This window comes from Symphalangus syndactylus, chromosome 17 (assembly GCF_028878055.3).
Source record: "Symphalangus syndactylus isolate Jambi chromosome 17, NHGRI_mSymSyn1-v2.1_pri, whole genome shotgun sequence".
Lineage (NCBI taxonomy): Eukaryota > Metazoa > Chordata > Mammalia > Primates > Hylobatidae > Symphalangus > Symphalangus syndactylus.
The window spans coordinates 16980132-17008008 of record NC_072439.2 but is presented as its reverse complement, the minus strand read 5'-3'; the positions used below and the strand labels follow the sequence as shown (position 1 = coordinate 17008008).

The following is a 27877-nucleotide window of genomic DNA, read 5'->3' as shown; positions in this document are numbered from 1 at the left end:
TGGGGGGTACCCGAGGCAGACGGGGACCGTGGCTCAGGCTTGCGCTGACCGGCCCTCCGTGCCCCGCCTGCAGCCGCCGCTCCTCCTCCTCCTCCTCCTCTTCTGCCTCGAGGACCTCCAGCTCCCGCTCCAGCTCTCGCTCCAGCTCCCGCTCGCGCCGTGGCGGGGGCTACTACCGTTCCGGCCGCCATGTCCGCTCCCGGTCCCGCTCTTGGTCCCGCTCCCGCTCCCGCTCCCGGCGCTATTCGCGGTCCCGTAGCCGTGGCCGGCGGCACTCAGGTGGGGGCTCCCGAGACGGACACCGCTACTCCCGCTCGCCCGCCCGGCGTGGTGGTTACGGGCCCCGGCGCAGAAGCAGGTGTGTGCGGCTGGGCGTGGAGGCGGGAGGGGCTGGGGGGGCGCGGTCTCCGATCTTGGGGAGAAGGTGCTCAGAGGGAGGAAACCTGGCCATCCAGCTCAGAGAACACCCCATCTGAGGGGACAGGCACAGGCCACTGCTCTAACGCAGGAAGCCCTTGGTTGGAAAGGGCAAGGCATGGGTGTTTGCGTGCGCGTTCTGGTGGCAGTGGAGGTGGATCCCAGCCGCTGTTTTCCATGACAGGGTGTGGAGAGGAGACTCGGCATCTCTCTCTCCTCAGGAGACTGTTTTTGCTGTCAAGGGTTCCAGGTCGAGGGGAGTAGAAGCGCATGGACGCTCCAGGGTATTCTGTAGCTTGAAGGGACGGGCCCGGGCCTTGAGGGCTGGGAAACCCCTTGCGGGGAGTGGGGGTGGGGGGGGAGGGGCGCGTTCCTGTGTGGCCAGGAGCTGATGGGGAAGCGAAGCGGGTGGAAAAAAATCAAGACAGCTCATTGGCCTGGCGTGGTGGCTCACACTTGTAATCCCAGCACTTTGGGAGGCTGAGGCAGGCAGATCTCCTGAGCTCAGGAGTTCGAGACCACCCTGGGCAACATGGTGAAACCCTGTCTCTACTGAAAAAAAAATTAGCTGGATGTGGTGGCACACGCCTGTAGTTCCAGCTCCTTGAGAGGCTGAGGCAGGAGAATCGTTTGAAACCAGGAAGCAGAGGTTACAATGAGCTGAAATCATGCCACTGCACTCTAGCCTGGCGACAGTGAGACTCCATCTCAAAAGAAAAAAATTAGCTGGGCGCGGTGGCACGCGCATGTAGTCCCAGCTATGCAGGAGGCTGAGGCACAAGAATCGCTTGAACCCCGCAGGCGGAGGTTGCAGTGAGCCGAGATTGCGCCACTGCACCCCAGCTTGGCTTACAGAGTGAGACTGCGTCTCAAGAAAAAAAAAAAAGACATTTCATTTTGGAGAAGACATGGTGAGAGGCTAGCTCTAGGGATGGTTTAGAAGATAAAGTCACCTGGGGACTGGTCCATCCCCTTCCGGTCCCCTTGCCTGTTGGGGTCAGGGCTGCCCTGGGAAGGGCAGTGACACTGGGTTGGTAGGAGCATAGACTGCAGGGCACCTGCCTGAGTGTAGAGTCCCTGGGCCTCTAATTCTGTAAAATCGCAGTAATAGCATCCACTTCTCTGGGCTGTTAGAGGTGTAACAGGTAAACCTACATAAGGTGCTTAGGACAGGGCTGGTGCTGGCTAAGTGCCGTTAATATCGTCAGCATCATTACCTGCTTTATTGTAGCACTGATCACCATGTCAGCTACCTTCAGGGTCTGGCAGGTAAAGTAAAGGGGTCAGGTAGAGATCCTGCTGACCTGGCAAGCACATGTTCCCTCCAGTGGGGGCGTTGACTGCTCAGCAGCAGGTCTAGCATCACCCAGTCTTTCTAGTTCTCAGGAGAAGTTGAGGGTCTGGATTTTTAGAGGATAGCTCTTGTTTCCTTTACTTTTTTTTGAGACAGAGTCTCACTGTGTCACCCAGGCTGGAGTGCAGTGGTGCAATCTCAGCTCACTGCAATCTCCTCCTCCTGGGTTCAAGTGATTTCTCTTGCTGCAGCCTCCCAAATAGCTGGGATTACAGGCGTGTGCCACCACGCCTGGCTAATTTTTGTATTTCTAGTAGAGACGGAGTTTCACTATGTTGGCCAGGCTGGTCGTGAACTCCTGACCTCGTGATCCACCCACCTTGGCCTCCCAAAGTGCTGGGATTACAGGTGTGAGCCACTGCACCTGGCCTTTGTTTTCTTAATAATGACAACAAATTTTTATTTTATAAAAACTCAATTCAAAAATTAGCCGGGTGTGGTGGTGCACATCTGTAATCCCAGCTACTCAGGAGGCTGAGGCAGGAGAATTGCTTGAACCCAGGAGGCAGAGGTTGCAGTGAGCCAAGCTATTGCACCACTGCACTCCAGCCTGGGCGACAGAGAGAGACTCTGTCTCAAAACAAAAAAACAAAAAAAAACGAGAGCCCAAGCAGAGTCAGTGTGTGGCCCAGAATTGGCTTCCAGGTCATATATTCCTTGTAGCTTACCCAGAGCAATGACAGGAGAAAGGCTTAGGGGACAGGTGGGACCTGGGCACATCTTGCATGCCAGCCTGAGAGTGGGCGCTGAGTGGAGAGTCCCACCAGTGTCCTGAGCAGGGAGAGGATGGGGTTCCGCATCCCCAGACTGGAACTTGTGGGTCTGTGCTGAGACTGGTGGAGGACAAGGGGTGGTCCCCACTGTTGTCGAGACCCTGGACACAAGCAGGATGAGGAGGTGGGTGAGGGTGTAGATGAGGTCACCATGGAGCACTGTTGTGCCTGAGCTGGACACGGCTCATAAAGGGGGAGCCAGCTATCCCTCCCAGAGCTAACCTCCCAGGAAGTTGGCAAGCGGGTGTCTAGTGAGGGAGAGGTGACGCGGGCCAGGCAGGGCTTGTGATGGCGGGACTGCCCTTAGGCTGAGTTTATCTGGAGCACCATCTCTGTAGCCGGAGGGAGGCCAGAATGCTGATCTGGGACATTTTGGAGGGAGAGCAGCAGGAGAGGAGAGTTGAGCCTGTCACCCCAGGCCTTGCAGGAAGGAGGACTGCAGATCCGGAGCCAGGGTGGGGTGCGGTTGGGGTCCCTGGAGCCTCACAGTCCTCCTCCCGCCCTCATGCATCCCCAGGAGCCGCTCCCACTCAGGGGACCGCTACAGGCGGGGTGGCCGGGGCCTCAGGCACCACAGCAGTAGCCGCAGCCGCAGCAGCTGGTCCCTCAGTCCGTCCCGCAGTCGCAGCCTGACTCGCAGCCGCAGCCATAGCCCCAGCCCCAGCCAGAGCCGCAGCCGCAGCCGCAGCCGCAGCCAGAGCCCCTCGCCATCACCCGCAAGAGAGAAGCTGACCAGGCCGGCCGCGTCCCCTGCTGTGGGCGAGAAGCTGAAAAAGTGAGCAGGGCGGGTCTGAAGGAAGAGGGCTGCCAACCTCGGGTGGGGAGGGTGAACATCACTGTTTTCTTTTTGAGGGGAACTTAGTCCTACCCCAGGAGGTCTGGAGGGTGGTGTATGGCTCTGGCCTGGGAGGGTGGATTTCAGGGGGACACAGCCCTGGCCTGGGGGGTCTGAGGAGGACACACCAAATCCTGGAGGAGCTGCACAGTTAGAACCTTGTCCTGGGTGAGGGTCGGGGGGGACAGGTCCCTGTCTTACAGGTTCTGTGGGGTCTGAGAGGGACATGGTCGCACCCTGGGGCATCTGAGGCCCATGCCTTGGCTACCTGGTCTGAGGGCAGTGCTGAGGCTGGGGTCAGAGGTGGCATCTGCCCTTTCCCCCTCCCAACCATGTTCTCTGGCCCTGCCCCCACCCAGGACCGAACCTGCCGCTGGTAAAGAGACAGGAGCTGCCAAAGTCAGTAAGAATTTGGAACTCGCCCGTCTAATTCCCGTCAGCAGCAGTGCCCAAGAGCTGGGCCCGGTGGGCCTGCAGGGGGGCCCGGGTGGGCTGGGAGATCCAGCCCCAGGGACTGGGAAGGGAGGGGAAGGGTCTGCCCCCGTGAGAACCATGTCCCCCTCCCCTCCTCACTGTACACTGGGGCTCCACCTGTCACTGAACCTCTGGGAGCCTCAGGGCTGTCCACACCCTGCCCCTCCTCCCCACGTCGTTCCCCCCCCCCCGCACAAAGGCCCAGGCTCTTGGCTGAGGTGGGTTGTGGGAGCTCTGGGACACCCACCCCCTCTCCCGCCTCTTCTCCCCCCTCCCCAGCCCAAGCTGACGCCTCAGGAGAAGCTGAAACTGAGGATGCAGAAGGCACTGAACAGGCAGTGTATGTTCTGCCCCGTCCCTCCAGGGTTTCACAGCTCTTCTTCCCCTTGGCAGTGGGAGCAAGGAGACCCAGCACCACTTTGGGAGGCCTGGCCCTTCCCTAGAGAGGCTGCGCAGGCGCGGAGCTGCCCTGGGGAGGAATGGGTTTGCATCAGCTCCGCTGCCGCTCTGCTGGGGCCTCTGCAGTCAGGTTGACCTGTCTCAGCTCAGCTTCCTCGTTTGAGAGAGTGGGGCTCTTAGCGGGCACAGTGGCTCACGCCTGTAATCCCAGCACTTTGGGAGGCCGAGGCGGGCGGATCACGAGGTCAGGAGATCGAGGCCATCCTGGCTAACACGGTGAAACCCTGTCTCTACTAAAAATACAAAAAATTAGCTGGGCGTGTTGGTGGGCGCCTGTAGTCCCAGCTACTCGGGAGGCTGAGGCAGGAGATGGCGCGAACCTGGGAGGCGGAGCTTGCAGTGAGCCGAGATTGCGCCACTGCACTCCAACCTGGGCGACAGAGCGAGACTCCGTCTCAAAAAAAGAAAAAAGAGAGTGGGACTCTTAAGGGAACCCCTCAGCCACCCTGTTTCTTTCTCTCTACAGTCAAGGCGGATAAGAAGGCGGCACAGGAGAAAATGATCCAGCAGGAGCATGAGCGGCAGGTGAAGTGGGGAAGGGAGGGCTGGGGTGGCGGGTGGGTGCTGGCCTGGCCAAGTCCTCATAGCCCTGTATGCTGCAGGAGCGGGAAGATGAGCTTCGAGCCATGGCCCGCAAGATCCGGATGAAGTAAGACCTTGCCCCTCCCTGTCCCATGGCCACACCTCCTGGCCTGCCTGGCCTTCCCACCACGGGCTGTTGGCTCAAGCCCTGCCCAGCTCCCTGTGGGTGGATGAAAGGCAGAGAGTCCTGCCTGGCCCTCGGGGCTGTGCCCAGCCACGTCTCTTGCTCCTCTCCCTGAATTTCCTCCCTCCATTTCAACCTGCCTCTGGCCACCGCGACCTTCTCCCAGCTCTTCCAGCCTCCAAGTGCCAGTCACCTTTGCTGTTCTTTTGGCCTGGCAAGCTGTTCCTGATACCCCTTCCCCACTCACCCACTGCCATGGGTCTTTCTCCTGTCCCAGCCTCAGTTTGCTCGTCTCCTAAATGGAGATAGAGTCATTGTCCCACCTCACAGGCTGTTGGGAGGATTTGACAAGATCAAGGCCAGGCACGGAGAAGGCACCCAGTAGATGTAGCCATTGGGTTGCCAAGCCTGGCCACTGTGGCAGAGACCATTTCAACACTCACTGTGTGCAGGTGCCCCAGTGCGGCAGGAAATGATGGGACTATCCTGCCTCCCTCTGCTCCCGAGGCTTTCCTAGGAAGGGGCTGGGATTCCAGTCAGCCCCGCCAGCTGGGGTCCCTCTGAACCTGGGGCTCCCTTTCCAAGTGGGGATTGGTGGCAGTACCAGCCCCCTTGGTTTACTGTCTTCCTCGGAGTAGGGTGTCGGAAGCACCTGCCTTCCCTGAGTTCAGTGTGTCCAGTGTTCCTGGCCAGATGCTTACGCCATGCCTTTGCAGGGAGCGGGAACGCCGAGAGAAGGAGAGAGAAGAGTGGGAACGCCAGTACAGCCGGCAGAGCCGTTCACCCTCCCCCCGATACAGTGAGTGTCCCCACCAGGCTGCAGGGCTGTGGGGCTTTAAAGAAAAGTGTCAAGCAGGGTTACCAAAAAAACCATAGTACAGCTGGGCGCGATGGCTCACACCTGTAATCCCAGCACTTTGGGAGGCTGAGGTGGGTGGATCAATCACCTGAGGTCAGGAGTTCGAGACCAGCCTGACCAACATGACACAGGTACACACACACACACACACAGATTGCTTTAGTCACAAAGTGATTGCAGGAATTAGAAGTGCTCATTCCAGCGTGGGCTGGTGAGGGGCACAGATGGCAGCCACTGGACTCTCTGGAAATGTCCCCTGATTTGGAGACAACCCCTGAAGTTCAGTTTTGAGGACCTCACCCCAGGTCAAGGAAGAGGCCCTGCCCTGGATGTTTGCTCGCTCTTCACCTGTTCTTTTCTTTCCAGGTCGAGAATACAGCTCTTCTCGAAGGTAAGGAAGCCCATGACCCTCCACTTTCTGGGAAGTGACACTTGTCCTTTGATGGGAGGTCCTGGCTCTCATTCCTCCAGCCTCACCCTGTACCCACCACCAGTTGGAGGGGCTGGTCTCATCCCTTGGGGAACATCCTTCCCTCCACAGACAAGTGCCCCGATCACTGAAGCATCCATGGCCCCAGGTGTGTTGATGTGTGTACGCCCCGTCCTCATGGCCCCTCCCTTTCTCTTTCCAGGCGCTCAAGGTCCCGATCCCGAAGCCCCCATTACCGACATTAGGCAGAAGAGTGGGGGGTGGGGAGGACAAGGGGGTGGGGTAAGGGGCTCAAGCTGTGATGCTGCTGGTTTTATCTCTAGTGAAATAAAGTCAAGAGTTATTTAATTCCCGTCACCTGCCTCAGTGTCATCTGTGTGGTTGGTGCAGGGTTCTCCCACCCCAGGGCCCATGGGCCAGCAGAGCCAGCTGGGAGGGCGCTTGGGTTTACAGGCCAGGTGCCAGTGCTGCCTGTGTGGGACATCTTGCCCACATCTGATGGCTAGGTGGCAGGCCCCTGTTCATCAGAACCTGCCATGGCTCAGTGAGGCCTGCTCAGGAGGCCAGGGCACAGTCCCAAGGGAGAGGGCCCAGACCTGCCCGCAGGTGTGGACATAGGGTGTCGGCCCAGCATGTCCCACATGGGCCTCTTTGCCCGGGGCCTCTGGCGACAGGTCTGGGCCTCTCCCCACCCTCGCCTCGGCCCCTGCCCTGGCCTCGCCCGCACCATGAACTGGGAGCGCGGCTTTCTGTGCCAATCCTGCTGCGCCCCAGGCACTGGGGGCTGGCCATTCCCTCACCCCCTCACTCCAAACCGGTCTGTCCAGCCGTCCACCCCACGGAGGGGAAGCCTCCTGCCCCACCTCATGCATCCCAAGAAAGCCAGAGTCCAGACGGGTGTAAATAAAAGGGGAAATTTACTTGGAGAAGGGGGACAAAAACAAGAAGGTCAATGGGTGTTGGCAGCGGTACCAGGGACAGTGAGGGGGGCTTTCCTGGGCTCAGGCCTCGCCGGCTACCTCAGGGTGCTTCTGCCGCAGGTGTTTGTCCAGGGTGGCTCGCAGGCCAAAGGGCACATGGCAGTGGGGGCACTCGAAGCGGGTGCTGCCAGGCGTCATGCCGTGCATGCGGCGGTGGCGGTTGAGCTTGCTGCTCTGGGCGCAGGCGTAGTTGCAGAACTCACAGGTGTAGGGGCGCTCCCCAGTGTGCGAGCGCCGGTGCACCGTCAGGTTGCTGCTATTGGTAAAATGCTTCCCGCAGAACTCACAGCTGCCCCCGGGCCCGCGGCTCTTGCCCCCTGACTTGGGCATCTTTTTGGGTGATGCCTTCTGGCTGTTTGCAGGGTCAGTTCTCTGTTCCGTGGTGATGGCTCCCCAAGTGTCTCCACCAGGGCCGGCTTGAGCCCCACTGCCAGGAGCCCCAGGTTCCTGGACACCTGCTGTGGCGGCGGCTCCAGCCCCCTCACCACCGCTGCATGGGAGGGTGCTGGTGGGGGCAGCAGCATGGGCAGCCGGCTCCGGAGGGGCCGCAGAGGCCTGCTCCTGGCTGGTGTCGGCCATGAGGGGGCTCTGGGGCGGCACCTGCCGGTGGGTCTTCTTGTGGCGGTTGAGCTTGCTGCTCTGGGCGCAGGCGTAGGGACACTGGTCGCAAGCATAGGGCCGCTCGCCTGTGTGCGAGCGCATGTGCACTTTGAGATTGCTGAAGGAGCTGAGGGTCTTCCTGCACACAGGACAGGTGGGGCTCCGCCGGGTGAGGCCACTGCCACTTACACGGGGGCTCTTGGCCTCAGCTGCTGGCCCCACCACTGCCGACACGGCTGCGGCCACCTCGGCCAGGCCCAGGAGCGGGGCCTCCGGGGCCTCTGATTCTGTCTGGTAGATGGACAGTCCGTGGTCCCACTGGGCGTGACACAGCAGCTTCCAGGCCACTGTGAACTGTTTGCCACAGCGCAGGCAGCTCAAGGCCTTCAGCTCTTCTCGTTCTGGTAAGAAAAAGAGGCAGACTGTTAGTGCGGAGAGGAAGGAGTCACAGGGGTTGCAGTTCACAGCTGCCAGCTGGACACCTTCTGTGGGACAGGCACTCCTGCAGGGGCCAAGGACTTGGCAGTAACAAGACACACACACCCTGGAAGGACCAGGAAGCTGATGCTCAGAGGAGGGGTGGACACGAAAAATCTGTAGAGTGGGTGCTAAGTACCTGAGGCTTTGTGTTTGAAAACCATTTTTTTTTTTAGACAGTCTCACTCTGTTGCCCAGGCTGGGGTGCAGTGGCGCGATCTCAGCTCACTGCAACCTCCACCTCCCGGATTCAAGCTATTCTCATGCCTCAGCCTCTCAAGTAGCTGGGATTACAGGTGCCCGCCACCATGCCTGGCTAATTAGTAGAGATGGGGTTTCACCATGTTGGCCAGGCTGGTCTCGAACTCTTGGCCTCAAGTGATCTGCCCACCTCGGCCTCCCAAAGTGCTGGGATTACAGGCATGAGCCACTGCGCTGGGCCATGTGTTTGAAAATCTTTAAAAAAGTTATGTTAACTCAGTGAGTGCTTCCTACATGCTAGGTGCTGAGCCATGGCTCATAGCCCAGCTTTCTCTCAGGACAGGAAAATAAGATCTCCATTTTCCAGACAGGAAAACTGAGGCACAGAGAGGCATTTCCCCAGGGTCGCACAGCTTGGAAGGGGTGAAGCTGGGATTTCAATCCAGACTACTGGGGGAGGGGGAGAGGGCAGAACAGAGGCTTGCTTTCTTCGCTTTAAATTTTTAATTTCGTATTTTTTAAAGAGATGGGGTCCTGCTATGTTGCCCAGGCTATTCTTTTTTTTTTGAGACGGAGCCTTGTTCTGTCGCCAAGGCTGCAGTGCAGTGGTGCGATCTCGGCTCACTGCAACCTCCGCCTCCGGGGTTCACGTCATTCTCCTGCCTCAGCCTCCCCAGTACCTGGGACTACAGGCGCCCGCCACCACGCCACGGGGTTTCACCGTGTTAGCCAGGATGGTCTCGATCTCCTGACCTCATGATCTGCCCGCCTTGGCCTCCCAAAGTGCTGGGATTACAGGCTTGAGCCACCGCACCCGGCTGCCCAGGCTCTTCTTTAACTTAATGGCCTCAAGTAATCCTTCCACCTCAGCCCCTCAAAGTGCTGGGATTATAGGTGTGAGACACCATATCCGGCTGGGAGCAGAGGCTTTTGAATAAGATTTTTGGTTTAGGCCTGGGTGACAGAGCAAGACCCTATCTCAAAAAAAAAAAAAGGCAGATATAGCTGGGTGCGGTGGCTCACACCTGTAATCCTAGCACTTTGGGAGGCTGAGGCGGGTTGATCTCTTGAGGTCAGAGATTTGAGACCAGCCTGGCCAACGTGATGAAACCCTGTCTCTAGTAAAAATACAAAATAGCCGGGTGTGGTGGTGCACGCCTGTGATCCCGGCCACTTGGGAGGTTAAGGCAGGAGTGCTTGAACCTAGGAGGCGGAGGTTGCAGTGAGCCGAGATCCCACCACTGCACTCCAGCCTGGGTGACAAAAGCAAGACTCTGTCTCAAAAAAAAAAAAAAATTTTTTTTTTTGGTTTAATAAAAATAATTTTTAAAGTAATTGAGATATCTGGGCATGGTGGCTTATGCCTGTAATCCCAGCACTTTAGGAGGCCAAGGCAGGCGGATCACCTGAGGTCAAGATTTTGAGACACCAGCCTGGTCAACATGGTGAAACCCTGTTTCCACCAAAATTACAAAAATTAGCGGGCCATGGTGGTGCACGCCTAGTCCCAGCTACTTGGAGGGCTGAGGCAGGAGAATCACTTGAACCTGGGAGGCAGAGGTTGCAGTGAGCTGAGATTGCACCACAGCACTCCAGCCTGGGTGACAGAGTGAGATTCCACCTCAAAATAATAATAATGGGGTAGCTACAGAGAAAGCTTAGCGTCCACCTAGTAAAGAGGTGGTAATGACCTGGGTCCCCCACCCTCTGCATGGATCTCAAATTGAGAGCCCCCAAACCTGAATTTGGATTTTTATCTGGACCTTCGGGGTACTCTCAGCGGATACTTCCTAGGTGAACTAGACTTTCCATTTTTCAAATTCTAGAGTTTTGGATGGGACAACCTTTGTGATACAACCAGTCCCAGGTCAAGAGCACAGGCCTGCATTCAAATTCAGACTTCTCTGCTCCCTAGTTGTGTGACCTTGGGCAAGACATAGTCCTCTCTCTGTGTGCCTCAGTTGCTAGAATTCAGGGACCCTAGAGATCCCCTCCCTTTCAAGGGTGGTTGTGACCTCGCTTGGGGAATGGTTGAGAGCTTTGGTCCACATAAGTGCTCAAACAGCAGAGCCTGTGAAACCAAGGTGCCCACGATTCTCCAAGCCCTGCAGTGTTTTGTTCCAGCGATTCCATCACAGCCCCTCGCTCCTCCAGGCCACTCTCCATGCTCCAGCTCTAAAGCCGATTCAATCAGTCACAAGCCCCTCCTCTTTCCCACCACCAGACCCTCCCTGGCCCAACCCTAAATAATTGCACTTCTCAAAAGTCTCAGGAGGGCAAGGGCCAGGGGGCTGGAAATTAGGTTTGGATTAAGCCCTGCAGCCAACACTGACCAAAAGCTCACCGAAGGTCAAGGGCCATGTGAAGGATTTTAATTCCCTCCCAAGAGGAGGAACCCAGGTGTCCAGCACCCGGGAACTCGCTCAAACCAGGGGATTCCCAGCACGCAGGGCTGGGAGATTCCATCACCGAGGGAAGCCAGAAGCCTCTTCCTTGGCTCTGAACACTCAGCTGTACTAGCACCTCAATCAGTATTTTGACAGAGACAGGAGGAGGTGGCAACCTCTCCATTCCAGCTGGCCTTCACTCCCCCTCCCCCCGACCGCTGCCCTCCCTAGAGGTCCCCCCCTACTGCCACCCTGGTCCAGCCACCTGGCCAGTTATTTCTGGCCAAGGGGAAGGAGAAGTGAAACCGGGTTGGGGTGTGTGTGTGGGGGGCAAAATCCCGGGCTAGTCTTCTGGGGCTGGCCACACCCTGTAGGCGGCCCTCCTTCTCTGCCCAGCAACCGCCCCCCCACCGCTACCACTAGTCCCTGCCCTAGGACGGGCAGGCCCTGGCCACGCCTAGGCTGCACCCGATGGGGAGCGAGAAAGGGGAAGTAGTGCTCAGTGCCCTGCCGTCCAGCCCAGCCCCTTTCCAGCAGGAAGCCCAGCCCTTGAACTTGAGAGGGCCTGCACCCGGCTTTACTCACCTGAGCCCTGGCCGCGACTGGGGCCTCTGAAGAGCTGACAGCCCAGCTTCTTGTGGTCCATGAAGGCAGTGATGGCCTCCAACGGGAAGGTCTGCAGGCAGCGGCCGCAAGTCAACAGATCTGGGTGTTTGTCGGTCCAGGGCTGGCGGTCTGCAGGGAGGAAGCGGGTGTTGAGCGTGGGGTGGGGCCAGGATGGGGGCTGAGGTGCTGAAGGAGAGGGGAAACCGAAGGTCAGAAGGGGGCCTGGGGGGCAGGACGGGGCGAAGGAGATAAGGCAGGGCGAGGGGCCCATGCCCAAAGGGAAGGGTCCCACCCGAGGGTCAAAGGTAAGGGAAGCTGGGCCCAGGGCCCGGGGCGCTCACCGGGAAGGTTCGGGGTCAACGGCGTCCACAGGGTCCACGGGTTCCGCGCGCCGAGAGCTAGGAGGGCGGCCCCGGCGGGCATGGGGCCAGGGGAGTGGTGGGGTTCGCCGCCGAACCGCCCCGCCGCGGACACCTCCTTCGGGGAGAAGGGCCCCAGCCTTGGGGCCTGTTGGGGCTGCGCGTCTGGCTCGGGCTTGAGTTCGATGACGAGGTCCTGCATTTCCATCTCGTCGTCTGGGTTGGCGGCGGGCGCGGGCTCTACTCGGCGGGGAGCGCTGCCGGCCTTGCGGCGGGACATGAGTCGCGGGCCGGGCGAGCGGGCAGGCGGGCGGAGGACGCACGAGCGGAGGACGCGCGGACCGTGCGCGCTCAGGTGAGTGACTGCGGCGACCCGCCGCGAACTCTTACACGTGCTGGCCGGGCCCGTGGCTCCGCCTACAAGGGCGGGGCTGATGGGAGGGGACCGAGCCGCCCTGCTGGGGCCCTGACGGCGGCCTAACTCAATCTAGGCAGTGAGTGACCCGTGCGTTTGGCTTAGTGACCAAATTTAATCACGGCGAGTTCCCACAAGGCATTGAGACAGCTATCCTTGATCCCATTTTAGGGCGGGTGAAACTGAGGCACGGGATGCCCACACACACCCCCAAGCGAGAAGATAGTCGGTCACGTTTCTTATTAGGTGCCTGATAGTAATCTGGGCTATTTCATTAAATGCATTACAATAAAAATTCATTTTGCAAGCATTCACTGAGTGCCTCCTGTGCGCCAGGCTCTGTTTGAAGCACTGAGAATACAGGAGGGAATAAACAGACGATAATCTTTGTTTGCACGGAGTTTAGACGGTGGGGGAAGACACTATAAACATAATTACGTAAAATATAGATGGCCCGTCATGATGACCAGTGCCATGGAGCAAAAGAAAGCTGGAAAGGCGGAGAGAGTTACTGGGGTTGAGGGATTCAATTTTCTCCCCTATGATGGGAAAGGGCATGGTGGAGCTGAGGCTGGAGGGAAGGAAGCCAGCCAGTGGGCCTGGGCATTGAGGAATTACAAGGAAAGGGAGGGGCAATACGGGTTGGGGATTGAGTTCAGTGAAAAAAATGGGGGCAGATCCAAGCAATCTTTTGATCGCTTTAAGGTCTTTTGGTTTTCCTGAGACCGGAGCCTTAGGAGGGTTTTGAGCAGAGGAGGACTGTAATCATACACATCGACTCAGTTCCTAGACCAGAAGTTGCCATTAAAACCAAACAGCCAAGCAGCTCACCTGCCTCCACTCCGCCTCCTTGAACTTCTCTCCCCTAGGCAGTTCTCTCTGCTCACTGTTTGAAGTGGCATCGACACCCTGCCCCACCCTCAATCCCTGACAAGTATTCTTTTCTTCCTGGCACTGACTGCATGACAGTATAGAACTGCTTGTGGACTGTCCTCTCCCCCACCCAATGCAAGCCCCCTGAGGTCAGGGCCAGAGCCTGTCCTCCCCCAGCTGTCCTCAGCCCAGATGCTGATTTCAGATGCTGATCCCTTGGAGTTCTGCACATTGTTATTCAGGTCTGGGTTCCATTGTCCTCCTGAGAGCAGAGGGCCCTGACCAACAGTATCTAAAGTAGCCCCACCCTGCTGAAGGCCTTGCAAATTACACTCCATGACCTCCATCTGTCCCCAGTTCCCTCTTGGATCTCGCTTTCTCCATCTGTCAAAGGAGGTAGGGCAGGTTGGAACTAGAGGGTTATCTGAGGTGGTTTCTTCTTCAATGCCGCCTCCTCTGATCACCCTTTTTTTTAAAGTAATTTTTAATTTTTCAAAAAAAATTTTTTTTAAAATAGAGACAGGGACTTGCTTTGTTGCCCTGGTTGGTCTGAAACTCTTGGCTTGAAGCGCTCCTCCTGCTTCAGCATCCCAAAGTGCTGAGATTACAAGTGTGAGACACTGCACTCAGCCTCAGACCACCCAATTTTAAGCTCCATGGCAACCCAGCCACCCACTATCCCATTGCCCTTATTTTACTTTTTTTTTTTTTTTTTTTTTTTTTTGAGATGGAGTTTCACTCTTGTTGCCCAGGCTGGAGTGCAATGGCACGATCTCAGCTCACAGCAACCTCCGCCTCCCGGGTTCAAGTGATTCTCCTGCCTGAGCCTCCGCAGTAGCTGGGATTACAGGTGCCTGGCTAATTTTTCTATTTTTAGTAGAGACAGGGTTTCACCATGTTGGCCAGGCTGGTCTTGAACTCCTGACCTCAGGTGATCCGCCCACCTCAGCCTCCCAAAGTGCTGGAATTACAGGCGTGAGCCACCGTGCCCGGCCTATTTTATTCTTTATACATCACTTTGATCAAACCCTGAAGGCTCTTGTTTATATATTTGCTCGTTTTACCCTATTCTGTCCCTTCTACCTCCACTAGAACGTAGGTTCTAGGAGACAGGATGGGAGTCTGTCTTGTTCATAAACACAACCCCTACTTATTCATAGTTAAGTCAACAAATATTTATTGAGCACCTACTATGTGCCTGATGATATTCTTTCAACAGATATTTGCAGAGCACCAAATTGTGTACCTGGCACTAGCCCTTGGTGATCTAGTGGAAAGCAAAGGCCCACAAGATCCCTGCGTAAATAGGACCCCGCAAGGAGAAAGTGAATTCTGACTGGGCCTGGAATAGGGAGGTTCATATTCCCCACTCAAGGCCTCAGTTTCCCCCTTTGTAAAACGGGACTGCAGGGAGAGCTGGAGGACAAAATGACCGCCTCTGATCCAGCCCAGCTACTTTCTTGGTATGCGGCATCTGAAACCATGATCTCCAGGTTTCCTGTAGAGGAGCTGGGGGTTCCCACTGGAAGCGAGGGTTAGGAGTGGGATGGGGATGCAAAGACCGAGCTCTGCCCTTAACCCAGCCGGGAGGAAGTCTTCCCCTCTCTGAACCTCAGTTTCTTCCTGCCGAAAATGGGCATCCCAGACGCCCCCAACTCGTAGGCAGGAAGATCGGTCCAAAGTGCCCCGCAAAGCCGCGGGCCAGGTGGCGACCCGGGCTGTGCTGGCTTCCAAGCCTGCGAGCCAGCCCGCGACCACGTGGGGCAGTGGCGGAGGCGCGGGCGGAACCCTGGCTCCGCAGCTCGCGGCCTGCCCGGGCCTCTGTAGCTGGGGCGCCGGCGGAAGTGGGGGCGCCAGTAGCCGCGGACCTCGGTGAGTACAAGGTGGTGGGGGGTCGCCAGCAGGTTCTCTCTCCCTGGTCCCAGCTCTGGACGCCCACCCCAGTGCAACGCCCTCAGTGACGGAAAGAGGCAGGACCGCGCCTGCAGCACCGGCTGGAGGGACGTTCTGGTCCCCAGACGCCACTGTCAGGGACTGTTTGGTCCCGATCGCCGGCAGCGGGAATGCCCCACGCGGGTGGGGTGAGGAGAAGGGAGAAGGAGAAAAACTTCCCCTCCGGAAAATAATAAATGGCCGCGATAACAGCAGCATCGGTGGCAGTCATCCCGCGGAATCGCTCGCTCAGTCTGAGCCTGGAGGTGGGAGGAAGGTCCAGTCCGAAATCCCAGGGCGTTGTGGGGAGTGGACGCCTGGGGGCCGGGAGGACCTACTTAGTATAAGAAAAGGAGAGCAATGGGTGGTCAGGGCGGAATTGAAAGGAAACTGACCGGCCCCAGGGGAGAAGCGGAGGGGAGAGATTCTGTGCTTGGGGTTTGACCCTCTCGGGTGGCCCCATTTAGCTAATTTGCATCAAGATTCAGCAGCCGATGATGTGTGTATGTGTGTGTGTGTCTGTGGACACGTCAGCACCTTGGTTAATTAATTAGGTCTGGCGGCTTCTCTGTTGACAACTCAGCTGGTTCCCCACCCTGGCAATTGTGAAGAGTTGGCCAAATGTTTGTTCACTGAGCTGATCTCTTCTCTGGAGCACCGAGGGCCCCAGGAGGGAGGTCTGTGAAACCCCTGCCCCTGCCATTGACCTAAGTGTTGGGCTCTTGAATCTAACAGACTAGTTTTTCAAGTCGTGGGGGATGGGCTTGGGCATTTTTCCCTGAAACCTTCGGAAATCCTTGCCTTGGAGACTGAAAGGATAAAGGCCTCTGGGGCCAGGTCACCAGGGAGAATGGATAACGCCTGCCTCTGCCCTCCTGGGCACACCCTGTGTGACCTTTCTTAAACCAGTTTCTTATCAGGTCACACCTTGGCGCCACAGTCTGTCTTTCTTCATGGGGCATGGGTGAGGGCCTGAGTTTGCTCCCTCTTCCTCCACCCTCCAGCTTGCACCAAGGAACTTCACTGGCCACTTCACAAAAATGGGGATTGCATCAATATGACCAAATCTCCCTTGTTTTTTTTTTTGTTTTTTTTTTTTTGAGATGGAGTCTCGCTCTGTCGCCTAGGCTGGAGTGCAGTGGCGCGATCTCGGCTCACTGCAAGCTCCGCCCCCTGGGTTCACACCATTCTCCTGCCTCAGCCTCCCAAGTAACTGGGAATACAAGTGCCCGCCACCACGACCGGCTAATTTTTTTTTGTATATTTAGTAGAGACGGGGGTTCACTGTGTTAGTCTTGATCTCCCGACCTCGTGATCCTCCTGCCTCGGCCTCCCAAAGTGCTGGGATTACAGGCTTGAGCCACTGTGCCCAGCCTTGTTTTTTTTTTTTTTTTTTTCCTGATGGAGAAAACAAGGCCCTATACTGGCCCTCCCTTAATTTCATTTTATCCAGGGATTTCATTTATCCAGAATTCTTTGGCCACTGCAATCCTATCTAAGTCATTCAGTAAGTACTCACCCTACAGACTAGGGTGTTTCTCTTGAAACTCAAGTGTTAATCTAGGCTCAGGAAAGACCCTGGGGGCTGGTGAGGGCTGACTAAATTGGAGTGACAGTGGTCAGAGAAAATAAAAAATGCAAGTAGGGCGAGGTGGCGTGGGCCTGTAATCCCAGCTTCTCGGAAGGCTGAGGTGGGAGGATATCTTGAGTCCAGGAGTTTGAGATTAGCGTGGGCAATATATCGAGACCTCACCTCAAGGTAAATAAGTAAATGTTCTTTTTAAAAAATTAGAAAATGCAAGGCTGGGCACGGTGGCTCATGCCTGTAATCCCAGCACTTTGGGAGGCTGACAAGCGGATCAGGAGTTTGAGACCAGCCTGGCCAACATAGCCAAACCCCGTCTCTACTAAAAATACAAAATTAGCCAGGTGTGGTAGTGCGCACCTGTAGTCCTGGTTACTTGGGAGGCTGAGGCAGGAGAATTGCTTCAACCTCGGAGGCGGAGGTTGCAGTGAGTCGAGATCATGCCACTGCACTCCAGCCTAGGCGACAAGAGCGAGACTCCGTCTCTTTTTTTTTTTTTTTTTGAGATGGAGTCTCGCTCTGTCGCCCAGGCTGGAGTGCAGTGGCGCAATCTCGGCTCACTGCAAGCTCCGCCCCCCGGGTTCATGCCATTCTCCCACCTCAGCCTCTCCGAGCAGCTGGGACTACAGGCGCCCGCCACCACGCCCAGCTAATTTTTTTGTATTTTTAGTAGAGACAGGGTTTCACCGTGGTCTCGATCTCCTGACCTCGTGATCCGCCCGCCTCGGCCTCCCAAAGTGCTGGGATTACAAGCGTGAGCCACCGCGCCCGGCCGAGACTCCGTCTTAAGAAAAAAAAATAAAATAAAAATAAAATGCAAATATCCCTTAATTCCATTCACGTGTTCTTCCCTGTCAGGAAAAAAAAAAAAAAAAAAAACCCCTTGGAGTCTTCCTTGGCTGCTCTTTCCCTCAAATTATATATCCCTTATCCTGTCCATCACCGAAGGCTCTTGACCTTTCTTTTGTTTGTTTGTTTTTGCTGTTTTGAGACAGAGTCTCACTCTGTCATCCATGCTGGAGTGCAATGGCATGATCTCCGCTCACTTCAACCTCTGCCTCCTGGGTTCAAGCGATTCTTCTGCCTCAGCCTCCCGAGTAGCTGGGATTACAGGCATGCGCCACCACGCCCAGCTAACTTTTGTATTTTTAGTAGAGAGAGGTTTCACCATGTTGACCAGGCTGGTCTCATCCTGACCTCAGGCAATCCACCTACCTCAGCCTCCAAAAGTGCTGGGATTACAGGCATGACCCACTGCGCCCAGCCTCGACCTTTCAAACATAGCCTAATCTGACCACTTCTCCCCATTCCCACTGTCCCCAGCCCGTACTAGACACCATCTTCTTCCACCTGGGCCACTACAGTGACCTCCTCATTGTGCTCCTAGTGTCTCCCTTCAATCTCCTTGTTTATTGTCCATGCAGCAGGCAGAGGATCCTGAGGACCCTAAGCCAGATCCTGTCCGTCCTTCACTCAGAACTGTCCAGCGGCTTCAGTCTCAGAGTAGAGACTCAAATTGTCATCACAGCCCACAAGACGCTCTCTCTGTCCCTGCCCCTACCTCTTCCACACTGGCCTTGCTACGCCCCAAAGCCACCCTTTCCATGATCTTTGCATTTTGCTCTTCCCTCTGACTGGAATCTCCACATGGCTCCATTCCTAATTTCATTCAGGTCTATGCTCAAATGTAATCTTATCATAGGGATCTTTCCTGGGTTCCCTTGAAACTACCCTCTGTCCCCCAGGCTGGGTCAGGTGTCTCCTCTGGACTCCTTCATTCCAGCCCTGCTCACTCTGGGTCATCACTGCCTGAGGACAGGTCTGTGTCCACTATTGGACTGTGAGCCCACAAGGGCGGAACTGGGCTGTCTCAGTCCTAGATGTGTTTCCAAGACTGCCCAACGTGGGTCATGCACAGAGCAGGCACTCAGATAATGTGCTGATAATGCTGGATAATGTGGATGAATCAATTTTTTTTTTTTTTTTTTTTGAGACAGGGTCTCACACTCTCTCACCCAGGCTGGAGTACAGTGGCACAGTTATGGCTCACTGCAGCCTCCGCCTACCAGGCTCAAGCGATCCCCTCACCTCAGTCCCACCTTAGTAGCTGGGACTCCAGTAGCACACCACCCATGCCCAGCTAATTTTTTTTTTTTTTGTAGAGATGGGGTTTTGCTGTATTGCCCAGGCTGGTCTTGAACTCCTGCGCTAAAGCAATTCTCCAGCCTCAGTCTCCCAAGGTGCTGGGATTATAGTTGTGGGCCACCGCACCTGGCTAGAAAACTTTTCTTTGGTGCATAAAAATGATATAAAATTCAAATTTCAGTGTCCCAGTAAGTAAGGTTTTGTTGGAGAACAGCCATGTTCATTTGTTTCCATATTGTCTATGGGTGCTATTGTGCTACTGTGGCAGAGTTGAGCGGTGACAGTAAAATACTTTACAGAGAAGGTTCGCAGACCTCTGCTACATATTTTGCCAAGAAGAAAAATAAAGTTAAAATTAAAAAAATTTTGGCCGGGCATGGTGGCTCACGCTTGTAATCCCAGCACTTTGGGAGGCCGAGGCGGGCGGATCACGAGGTCAGGAGATCGAGACCATCCTGGCTAACACGGTGAAATCCCGTCTCTACTAAAAATACACACAAAAAAATTAGCCGGGCGCGGTGGCGGGCGCCTGTAGTCCCAGCTACTCCGAGAGGCTGAGGCAGGAGAATGGCGTGAACCCGGGAGGCGGAGCTTGCAGTGAGCCGAGATTGCGCCACTGCACTCCAGCCTGGGCGACAGAGTGAGACTCCGTCTCAAAAAAAAAAAAAAAAAAAAAAAATTTTGCCCGCTGGGCACGGTAGCTCACGCCTGTAATCCCAGCACTTTGGGAGGCCGAGATGTCACCTGAGACAAGGAGCTGTAGATCAGCCTGGCCAACATGGTGAAACTCTGTCTCTACTAAAATACAAAAATTATCCAGGCGTGGTGGTGCGCACCTGTAATCCCAGCTACTCGGGAGGCTGAGGCAGGAGAATCGCTTGAACCCGGGAGGCAGAGGTTGCAATGAGCCAAGATTGTGCCACTGCACTCCAGCCTGGGGGATAGAGTGAGATTGCATCCCCAAAAAAATTTTGCCAAGAAGGATTCTATTTGGGCCACCTATGGGCATGTGAGATCAGTAAGATTTGGCAGCTAATCATGCAGAGTGGGTGATGAGGTTTAGATGCCTCACAGGGAGAGCTCTTTTTAACATTTTCTTTTCGAATTCTTCTTTTTTTTTTTTTTTTGTTTGAGACAGGGTCTCACTCTTCCCAGGCTGGAGTGCAGTGGTGCAATCACATCTCACTGCAGCCTCAGCCTCTTCGGGCTCCCTAGATCCTCCTACCTCAGCCTCCTGAGTAGCTGGGACTACAGGAGCGCACCCTTTGCCCGGCTAATTTTTCTATTTTTCTAGAGACAGGATTTTGCTATGTTGCGCAGGCTGGTCTCAAATTCCTGGGCTCAAGTGATCCACCTGCCTTAGCCTCCCACAGTGCTGGAATTACAGGTGTGAGCCACCTCATGCCCAGCTGCTTCTTGCTTTCTGAAATTAAAATTTAGTGGCCGGGTGTGGTGGCTTAGACCTGTAATCCCAGCACTTTGGGAGGCTGAGGCAAGAGGATCACTTGAGCCCAGGTTGGAGACCAGCGTGGGCAATATAGTGCGACTTCATCTCTATAAAATAAAGTAAAATTAATTAATTAAAAATTTTCTCTTTCTTTCTTTCTTTCTTTTCTTTCTTTTCTTCTCTTTCTTTCTTTCTTTCTTTTGAGACAGAGTCTCGCTCTGTTGTCCAGGCTGGAGTGCAGTGGCATGACCTCAGCTCACTGCAGCCTCTGGCTCACAGGTTCAAACGATTCTTATGCCTCAGCCTCTTGAATAGTTGGGATTACAGGCGTGTGCCACCATGCCTGGCTAATTTTTGGGGTGTTTGTTTTTGAGATGGAGTCCCGGTCTGCCACCCAGACTGGAGTGCAGTGGCGCAACATCTCAGCTCACTGCAGCCTCTGCCTCCTTGGTTCAAGAGAGTCTCCTGCCTCAGCCTCCTGAGTAGGCGGGATTACAGGAGCCCGCCACCATGCCCGGCCCAGCTAATTTTATTTATTTATTTATTTTTTGAGACAGAGTTTCACTCTTGTTGCCTAGGCTGGAGTTCAATGGCGCAATCTCAGCTCACCGCAACCTCCGCCTCCCGAGTTCAAGTGATTCTCCTGCTTCAGCCTCCCGAGTAGCTGGGACTACAGGCATGCACCACCACTAATTACAGGAATGCACCATCAGGCTAATTTTGTATTTTTAGTAGAGACGGAGTTTCTCCATGTTGGTCAGGCTGGTCTCGAACTCCCGACCTCAGGTGATCCGCCCACCTCGGCCTCCCAAAGTGCTGAAATTACAGGTGTGAGCCACAGTGCCCTGCCAACACCTGGCTAATTTTTGTATTTTTTAGTAGAGACGGGGTTTCACTGTGTTGACCAGGCTGATCTCGAACTCCTGACCTCAGGTGATCCGCCTGCCTTGGCCTCCCAAAGTGCTGGGTTTACAGGTGGGAGCCACTGTGCCCAGCCTATGTTCATGTCTTCTATGGCCATCTTTATTCCTTCCTCCCTCTTTGTGACCTGTTTGTCTGCATCAGTGTTTCATTTGGGGCTATCAGGAGACGTTTGGCAATTCATGGAGACTTTAAAAAAAACTGTATTGAGATGCAATTCACATTCACCAATTCACTGTTCACCAGTGGTGACATTTTTGGCTGTCACAACTTGAAGAGGGGATGCTACTGGCATCTATTAATAGGAGGCAGAGGCTAGGATGCTGCTCAAACCCTACACCTATGCGTTGGACAGCCCCCACAACACAGCAGATAATTATCCAGACCCAAATGTCAACAGTGTCCAGACTGAGTAGCCCTGGTTCACATCCTTGGTCTATCTGCAGGGTCCTGTCTTGCAAGGAGCTCACAGTTCAGGTGCAGAGACAGGAAGAGCCTAATAAGAAAAAGGACAAGTTAGTCCAGGTGCAGTGGCTCACGCCTGTAATCCCACCACTTTGGGAGGCTGAGGTGGTGGGGGGGATCACCTGAGGTCAGGAGTTTGAGACCAGCCTGACCAATATGGTGAAACCCCGTCTCTACTAAAAATACAAAAAGTAGCTGGGCATGGTGGTGTGTGTCTGTAGTCCCAGCTTCTCGGAAGACTGAGGCACAAGAATCTCTTCAACCTGGGAGGCGGAGGTTGCAGTGAGCCGAGGTGGCACCACTGCACTACAGCCTGGGCGACAGAGTGAGACTCTGTCTCCAAAAAAAGAAAAAAAAGAAACAGGACAATTTCAATTACCTCCCTTCTGTGCCTGGCCCCAGGGTCTTGGGTACCCAACACCTGTCACTCAGCTCAGTTAGTCCTCACTAGGCTTTAGAGAGAGGACCAAGCCACAGGGAGTGGTGCAGCTGCTGAAACCTAGGTCCTCCTCTCTCAGGTCTGCACCCACAAGGCAGGCATTTCCCTATATACATTCAACATCATAGCATAGCGCTTCATATGTCCCAGACATATGCCAAACATCGTAGGTTAGTTAGGTCATTTAGTCCCCATGCCCGCCCTGTGAGTTAGGGCTCTGTTTTACAGATGGGGAAACAGAGGCACAGACTAGTCAAGCCATTTACCCCAGGTCACACAGCAATACTAACAATAAGAGCAGTTCACTATTATGGAGAACCTAGTATGTGCCAGGCCCTGTCTGGCAGGAGCCTGTTGAATCCTGATAACAGCATAGGCAGCAATTCGGGCTATTTTTGCATACAATGGAAGAGAAAACTGTCTTACTGAGGTCACACAGCTAAACCGGCCTGGGATCTCCACTCTTCATTTTGTTTTTTGTTTGTTTGTTTGCTTGTTTTTTTCGAGATGAGTCTTGCTCTGTCGCCCAGGCTGGAGTGCAGTGGCGAGATCTCCGCTTACTGCAACCCCTGCCTCCCGGGTTCAAGCGATTCTCCTGCCTCAACCTCCTGAGTAGCTGGGATTACAGGCACGTGCCACCATGCCCAGCTAATTTTTGTATTCTTAGTAGAGACGGGGTTTCACCATGTTGATCAGGCTGGTCTTGAACTCTTGATCTCGTGATCCACCTGCTTTGGCCTCCCAAAGTGCTGGGATTACAGGCGTGAGCCACCGCGCCCAGCCAATGTTTGTTTGTTTTTGAGACAGAGTGTTGCTCTGTTGCCCAGGCTGGAGTACAGCAGCACAATCTCTGCTCACTGCAACCTCTGCCTCCCGGGTTCAAGTGATTCTCATGCCTCAGGCTCCCCAAGTAGCTGGGATTACAGGCACGTGCCACCACGTCTGGCTAATTTTTGTATTTTAGTAGAGACGGGGTTTTACTATGTTGGCCAGGCTGCTCTCGAACTCCTGACCTCTAGTGATCCTCCAGCCTCAGCCCCTAAAGTGCTGAGATTGCAGGCATGAGCTACCAAGCCCAGCCCATTCATGAATTCTCATTGGTCTCTATGGCAGGCAGTTTTCTGGGGGCTGGAGATCCAGCAGTGGGAAAAGCAAGGTGGCCACCTTGAAGCTCACGGAGGGAAAGGAGATACAGGCAGATACAGAGAACCGAAAGTGCAAGGGCCCAAGAAGGGACTGCCAGGCATCGCGCCTGAGGATCAGCGAGGAGGCCCGTGTGGCTGGGGTGGGGAGAGCAAGCGTGGTACCCCACGAAGGTGCCGGCAGGATCCAGACAAGCCACAAGAGGGCTCCGAGCAGAGGAGGAATGTGATCTGACTCAGGCATTAACAGGGTGTTGGGGTGCAGACGGGGGCGCGGGGTGAAGGTGGAAGCCAGGGACCCAGTGAGGAGTTGACTACAGTACTCCAGGTAGGAAGTGTCTGTGGCTGCAGCAGGATGCTGGCAGTGGAGGAGGTGAGAAGTGTTAGGTTGTGAATAAATAAATAAGTGTGTGTGTGTGTGTGTGTGTGTGTGTATATATATATATTTTTTTTTTTTTTGAGACACAGTCTTGCTCTGTTGCCCAGGCTGGAGTACAGTGGCACAATCTTGGCTCACTGCAACCTCTGCCTCCCAAGTTCAAGTGATTCTCCTGCCTCGGCCTCCTGAGTAGCTGGGATTATAGGTGCCCGCCACCATGCTTGGCTAATTTTTGTATTTTTCGTAGCGATGGGGTTTCACCATGTTGGCCAGGCTGGTCTCAAACTCCTGACCTCAAGTGATCTGCCCACCTCAGCCTCCCAAAGTGCTGGGATTACAGGTGTGAGCCACTGCTCCCAGCCTTCTACGGTTTTTTTCTCAGCCTTTCTTTGTCTTTTATGACTTTAATATTTTTGAAGAGCCCAGGTTAGTTGTGCTGTTTTTGTTTTTGTTTTTTCTAAGACAAAGTCTCACTCTTGCTCAGGCTGGAGTGCAGTGGTGTGATCATAGCTCACTGCAGCTTCAACCTTCCAGGGCTCCAGTGATTCTCTTACCTCAGTCTTCTGAGTAGCTGGGACTTACATGAGTACATTGTCATGCCTGGCTAATGTTTTTTATTTTTAGTAGAGACGAGGTCTTACCATGTTGCCCAGGCTGCTCTTGAACCCCTGAAAGCAGGCAATCCTCTCGCCTTGGCCTCCTGAGGTGCTGGGATCATAGGCGTGAGCCGCCATGCCTGTCCCTGTTGTCCTTGTTTGGCCCAGAGGCTGGAAGATCCCTTGAGGCCAGGAGTTCAAGACCAGCCAGCCTCGGCAACATAGGGAGACCCTGTCTCTTTAAAATTTAAAAAAAAGAAAAAAAAAAGGAATAGCACAGAAGTGGTGCCCTGCCTTCTCAGTGTCCCATTCCTGGAGATGTTGGCTTTGATCACTAAGTTAAGGGGGTGCATACCACGTTCCTCCAATATAAATTTGTGTTTGCCCTTTACAGTGAATGAATATCTTATGAGTCTGTTAAGACTATGTAGATACCTAATACTTCATCAAACTCCCATCCACACTTTTCTTTTTTTCTTTTTTTGACACAGAGTGAGTCTCCTCTGTTGCCCAGGCTGGAGTGCTGTGGCACGATCTCCGCTCACTGCAGCCTCCGCCTTTTGGGTTCAAATGATTCTCCTGCCTTAACCTCTCGAGTAGCTGGGACTACAGGCGCGTGACACCATACCTGGCTAATTTTTGTATTTTTGGTAGAGGCAGGGTTTCGCCATGTTGGCCAGGCTGGTCTTGAATTCCTGACCTCAAGTGATTCGCCCACCTTGGCCTCCCAAAGTGCTGGGATTACAGGTGTGAGCCACCGCACCTGGCCCTATCCACACATTTTTGCATCTATTCCTTTTTTTTTTTTTTTTTTGAGATGGAGTCTCGCTCTGTCGCCCAGGCTGGAGTGCAGTGGCGCAGTCTTGGCTCACTGCAAGCTCCGCCTCCCGGGCTCATGCCATTCTCCTGCCTCAGCCTCTCCGAGTAGCTGGGACTACAGGCGCTCGCCACCACGCCCGGCTAATTTTTTTGTATTTGTAGTAGAGACGGGGTTTCACCATGGTCTCGATCTCTTGACCTCGTGATCCGCCCGCCTCGGCCTCCCAAAGTGCTGGGATTACAAGCGTGAGCCACCGCGCCCGGCTTCATCTATTCCTTTTATATTTATTTACTTGTCGGTCTACAGTAAGGATTATATTTTCCTTCTCTTCCTTATTTATTCATTTATTTATTATCAGTATGGATTCTGGATTTCTGTTTTATCCAATGGGTTATAATCTGTAATTATCATTATTGTATTGTTCAAATAATTGCAGATTTGGCCACTGGGAGCCCTTTCAAGCTAGCTCGTGTGTGAGTGGGAATCTATCTAGAAGATAGAATTTCCTGATGGACTGGATGGGTTGTGTGTGAGAGAAAGCTGGGGTTTATTCTTTTTTTTAGAGACAGTGTCTCACTCTGTCACCAAGCTGGAGTGCAGTTGCACGATTACAGCTCACTGCAGCCTCCATCTCCTGGGCTCAACTAATCCTTCTCCCTCGGCCTCCTGAGTAGCCCAGCTAATGTAAAACATATATATTTTTGTAGAAATGGAGTCTTGCTATATTGCCCAGGCTGGTCTCAAACTCCCGGCTTCAAAGTGATCCTCCTGACTTGGCCTCCCAAAGTGCTGGGATTACAGGCATGAGCCACCATGCCTGGCCGGGTTCATCTTTTGGCAAATATTTATTGCCTGTAAGTTGAGATAAAGCCATTATAAAAGCAGACAAAGGTCCTTGCCTTCATGGGGCTTATGTTTTTGTGCATGTGACACTTTGTTTCTGATCCAAGCCACTGGGGGACGATGGCACAGATTTTAGGAGGGTGGATCGGTTTGGGACAGGTGAAGTGGAGCTGCCTGGTAGACCAGCCTCTGCTTCCACTCCTCCCGCCTCCATTAGCCCCATGCTTACCATGTAATGACTTCCTGCTCTTTTTCTTCACTCAACAGCCAAGACAATGCAAACTCCAGTGACCATTCCCGTGCCTGTGCTCCGGCTGCCCCGGGGCCCTGATGGCTTCAGCCGTGGCTTTGCCCCGGATGGACGCAGAGCCCCCTTGAGGCCAGAGGTTCCTGAAATCCAGGAGTGTCCCATAGCTCAAGAATCCCTGGAATCCCAGGAGCAGCGGGCCCGAGCCGCCCTTCGGGAGCGTTACCTCCGCAGCCTGCTGGCCATGGTGGGTCATCAGGTGAGCTTCACGTTGCACGAGGGTGTGCGTGTGGCCGCCCACTTTGGAGCCACCGACCTGGATGTGGCCAACTTCTACGTGTCACAGCTGCAGACTCCCATAGGTGTGCAAGCAGAGGCGCTGCTCCGATGTAGTGACATTATTTCATATACCTTCAAGCCATAAAGATACTGTGTTCACTTTTCTGCTTGAGGCTAAGCCACTGTATCCCAGGCCTCCCAATGTTCCCAAGCCAGGAACTCTGGGCCCCATGGAGTTAGGAGCTCCCTTGGAATTTTGAGCCAAGCTTTAAGCAAGTCTGGACTCCTGAGACCTCCTGGGTCTAGTCAGTAAAATTCTGCAACTCTAGGAATTCTAAGATCCCATTGGAAGGAATGCTGTACCTCACAGAACTCTGAACCCTACAGAAATATGGGCCTGCTGCCATTTCCTGAAGACCGGGGCATCGGCGTGGGGTGATAAAGGAGACAACCTGCACAGGCGGAAGTTATTAAAGAGGCTGCAAAGTTCAGCCACCCTGAAGATACTCCCCAGTGCTCCCCTCCTGCTAAAGAACCAGTTACCCCAGGAAAATTCGACTCCTGTTTTTCTTTAATTAAGTATACCGACGGGGATGGAGTCATCTTTAGGGGCTAGTAGGGTGGTTATCCAAAGGCTGAATCCAGTGGAGCTGGGCCAAGTAGGACAGGAGTCCAGATAAAAGTGTAGGGGCTGCACGGCCGCAAGTCTGGAAAGGCTGGAGTGACCGGAATGCCGGGATTGGGAGATTAGGATTTGATTTTATTTTGGGGCGGGCGGTGGCTCGTGCTGGGTCACGTGGTCGTGCCCAAGCGCTCCTCCTGTTGCCCCACCTGTGGTTGCTGCGGACTGCACACGACAGCAGATTCGCTGTCCCCTCGTTGGAGGCGAATGGTCGGACCCCGAGTGGTGGCGCCCCCTGATAAAAGGCCGAGGATTCGCGATCAGGGTGCAACTTCACCCCCTCCTCTTTTCTCTCCAGCCTTGTAGCGTGGCCGTTCACAACACGCGCTTCACTAAGCCCCCTGTCACTAGTAACCTTTCAGCGCATTGTTTAAAAAGAAAGCAGTTTCTGTCCCCTTCTGTAGTTCCTTTAAGTTCAGGATGTAAGCGAACCCTTCCATTAAGTAAAGGTGAGTGTCGTTTCTTCTCAGTCGCGAAAGTGCGGCGGCCGATGATGAACCGCGCCAGCAGCAGCCGCAGCGGCCATCAGTCCGTTCGCAACGCCGGCTCCGCAGAGGCCCGGACCTAGCTCTCGAGTTGCCTTGGCGACGACGCGGCTCGCTCCGCTCCAGTTCCCTTTTATGGTTTCAGCCCCGCCTCCTTTAGTTTGCCGGGTGAGCTTCGGAAGCGTGGCGAAAGTGCGGCGGCGAATGTCAAGCGTTGGGTCTGAGCCTAGGGGTGTGGCTTGAGCTCGCGCTGGTTCTTTCTCGC

General features: G+C 54.6%; 3 protein-coding genes and 1 long non-coding RNA gene across 15 annotated transcripts in view; 2 read left to right on the top strand and 2 right to left on the bottom strand.

The window, feature by feature from the left end:
* The window catches only part of CLASRP (CLK4 associating serine/arginine rich protein), a 32438-nt gene extending 25774 nt beyond the window's left edge, over positions 1–6664 (top strand). For 2 of the 6 annotated variants that reach the window (XM_055249478.2, XM_055249477.2), the window contains 9 exons: positions 74–358; positions 3062–3319; positions 3739–3778; positions 4133–4193; positions 4779–4837; positions 4915–4961; positions 5735–5817; positions 6244–6268; positions 6510–6664. In XM_055249478.2, coding sequence (XP_055105453.1) covers positions 74–358; positions 3062–3319; positions 3739–3778; positions 4133–4193; positions 4779–4837; positions 4915–4961; positions 5735–5817; positions 6244–6268; positions 6510–6552 — 901 coding nt within the window. In that variant the 3' untranslated portion in view covers positions 6553–6664. Of the gene's footprint in view, positions 1–73; positions 359–3061; positions 3320–3738; positions 4194–4778; positions 4838–4914; positions 4962–5734; positions 5818–6243; positions 6269–6509 lie in introns of those variants that run through there. The other 4 variants (XM_063620733.1, XM_063620735.1, XM_063620734.1 and 1 more) reach the window with 3 other exon arrangements.
* Positions 6665–7207: 543 nt separating this feature from the next.
* Positions 7208–12417, bottom strand: ZNF296 (zinc finger protein 296). The gene is made up of 3 exons (XM_055249514.2): positions 11900–12417; positions 11538–11687; positions 7208–8288 (listed from the first exon to the last, which is right to left on the bottom strand). Exons 1-3 carry the CDS (start codon positions 12195–12197, stop codon positions 7309–7311), a joined length of 1428 nt encoding a protein of 475 aa, XP_055105489.2. The 5' UTR covers positions 12198–12417; the 3' UTR covers positions 7208–7308.
* On the top strand, positions 11489–26998 carry GEMIN7 (gem nuclear organelle associated protein 7). Of its 7 annotated transcripts, none has more exons than XM_063620864.1 (2): positions 11489–11626; positions 26187–26998. In XM_063620864.1, exon 2 carries the CDS (start codon positions 26195–26197, stop codon positions 26588–26590), a length of 396 nt encoding a protein of 131 aa, XP_063476934.1. In that variant the 5' UTR covers positions 11489–11626; positions 26187–26194; the 3' UTR covers positions 26591–26998. The 7 variants fall into 7 exon arrangements, with proteins under 7 accessions (XP_063476934.1, XP_055107184.1, XP_055107189.1 ...); XM_055251209.1 differs by having other exon boundaries at positions 11564–11647; XM_055251214.2 differs by lacking the exon at positions 11489–11626 and adding an exon at positions 11772–11863.
* LOC129467010 (uncharacterized) lies at positions 21421–26275 on the bottom strand. Its single transcript, XR_008652232.1, has 2 exons — positions 26149–26275; positions 21421–21731 (listed from the first exon to the last, which is right to left on the bottom strand). It is a non-coding gene; the product is annotated as an uncharacterized lncRNA (long non-coding RNA).
* Positions 26999–27877: the final 879 nt, after the last annotated feature.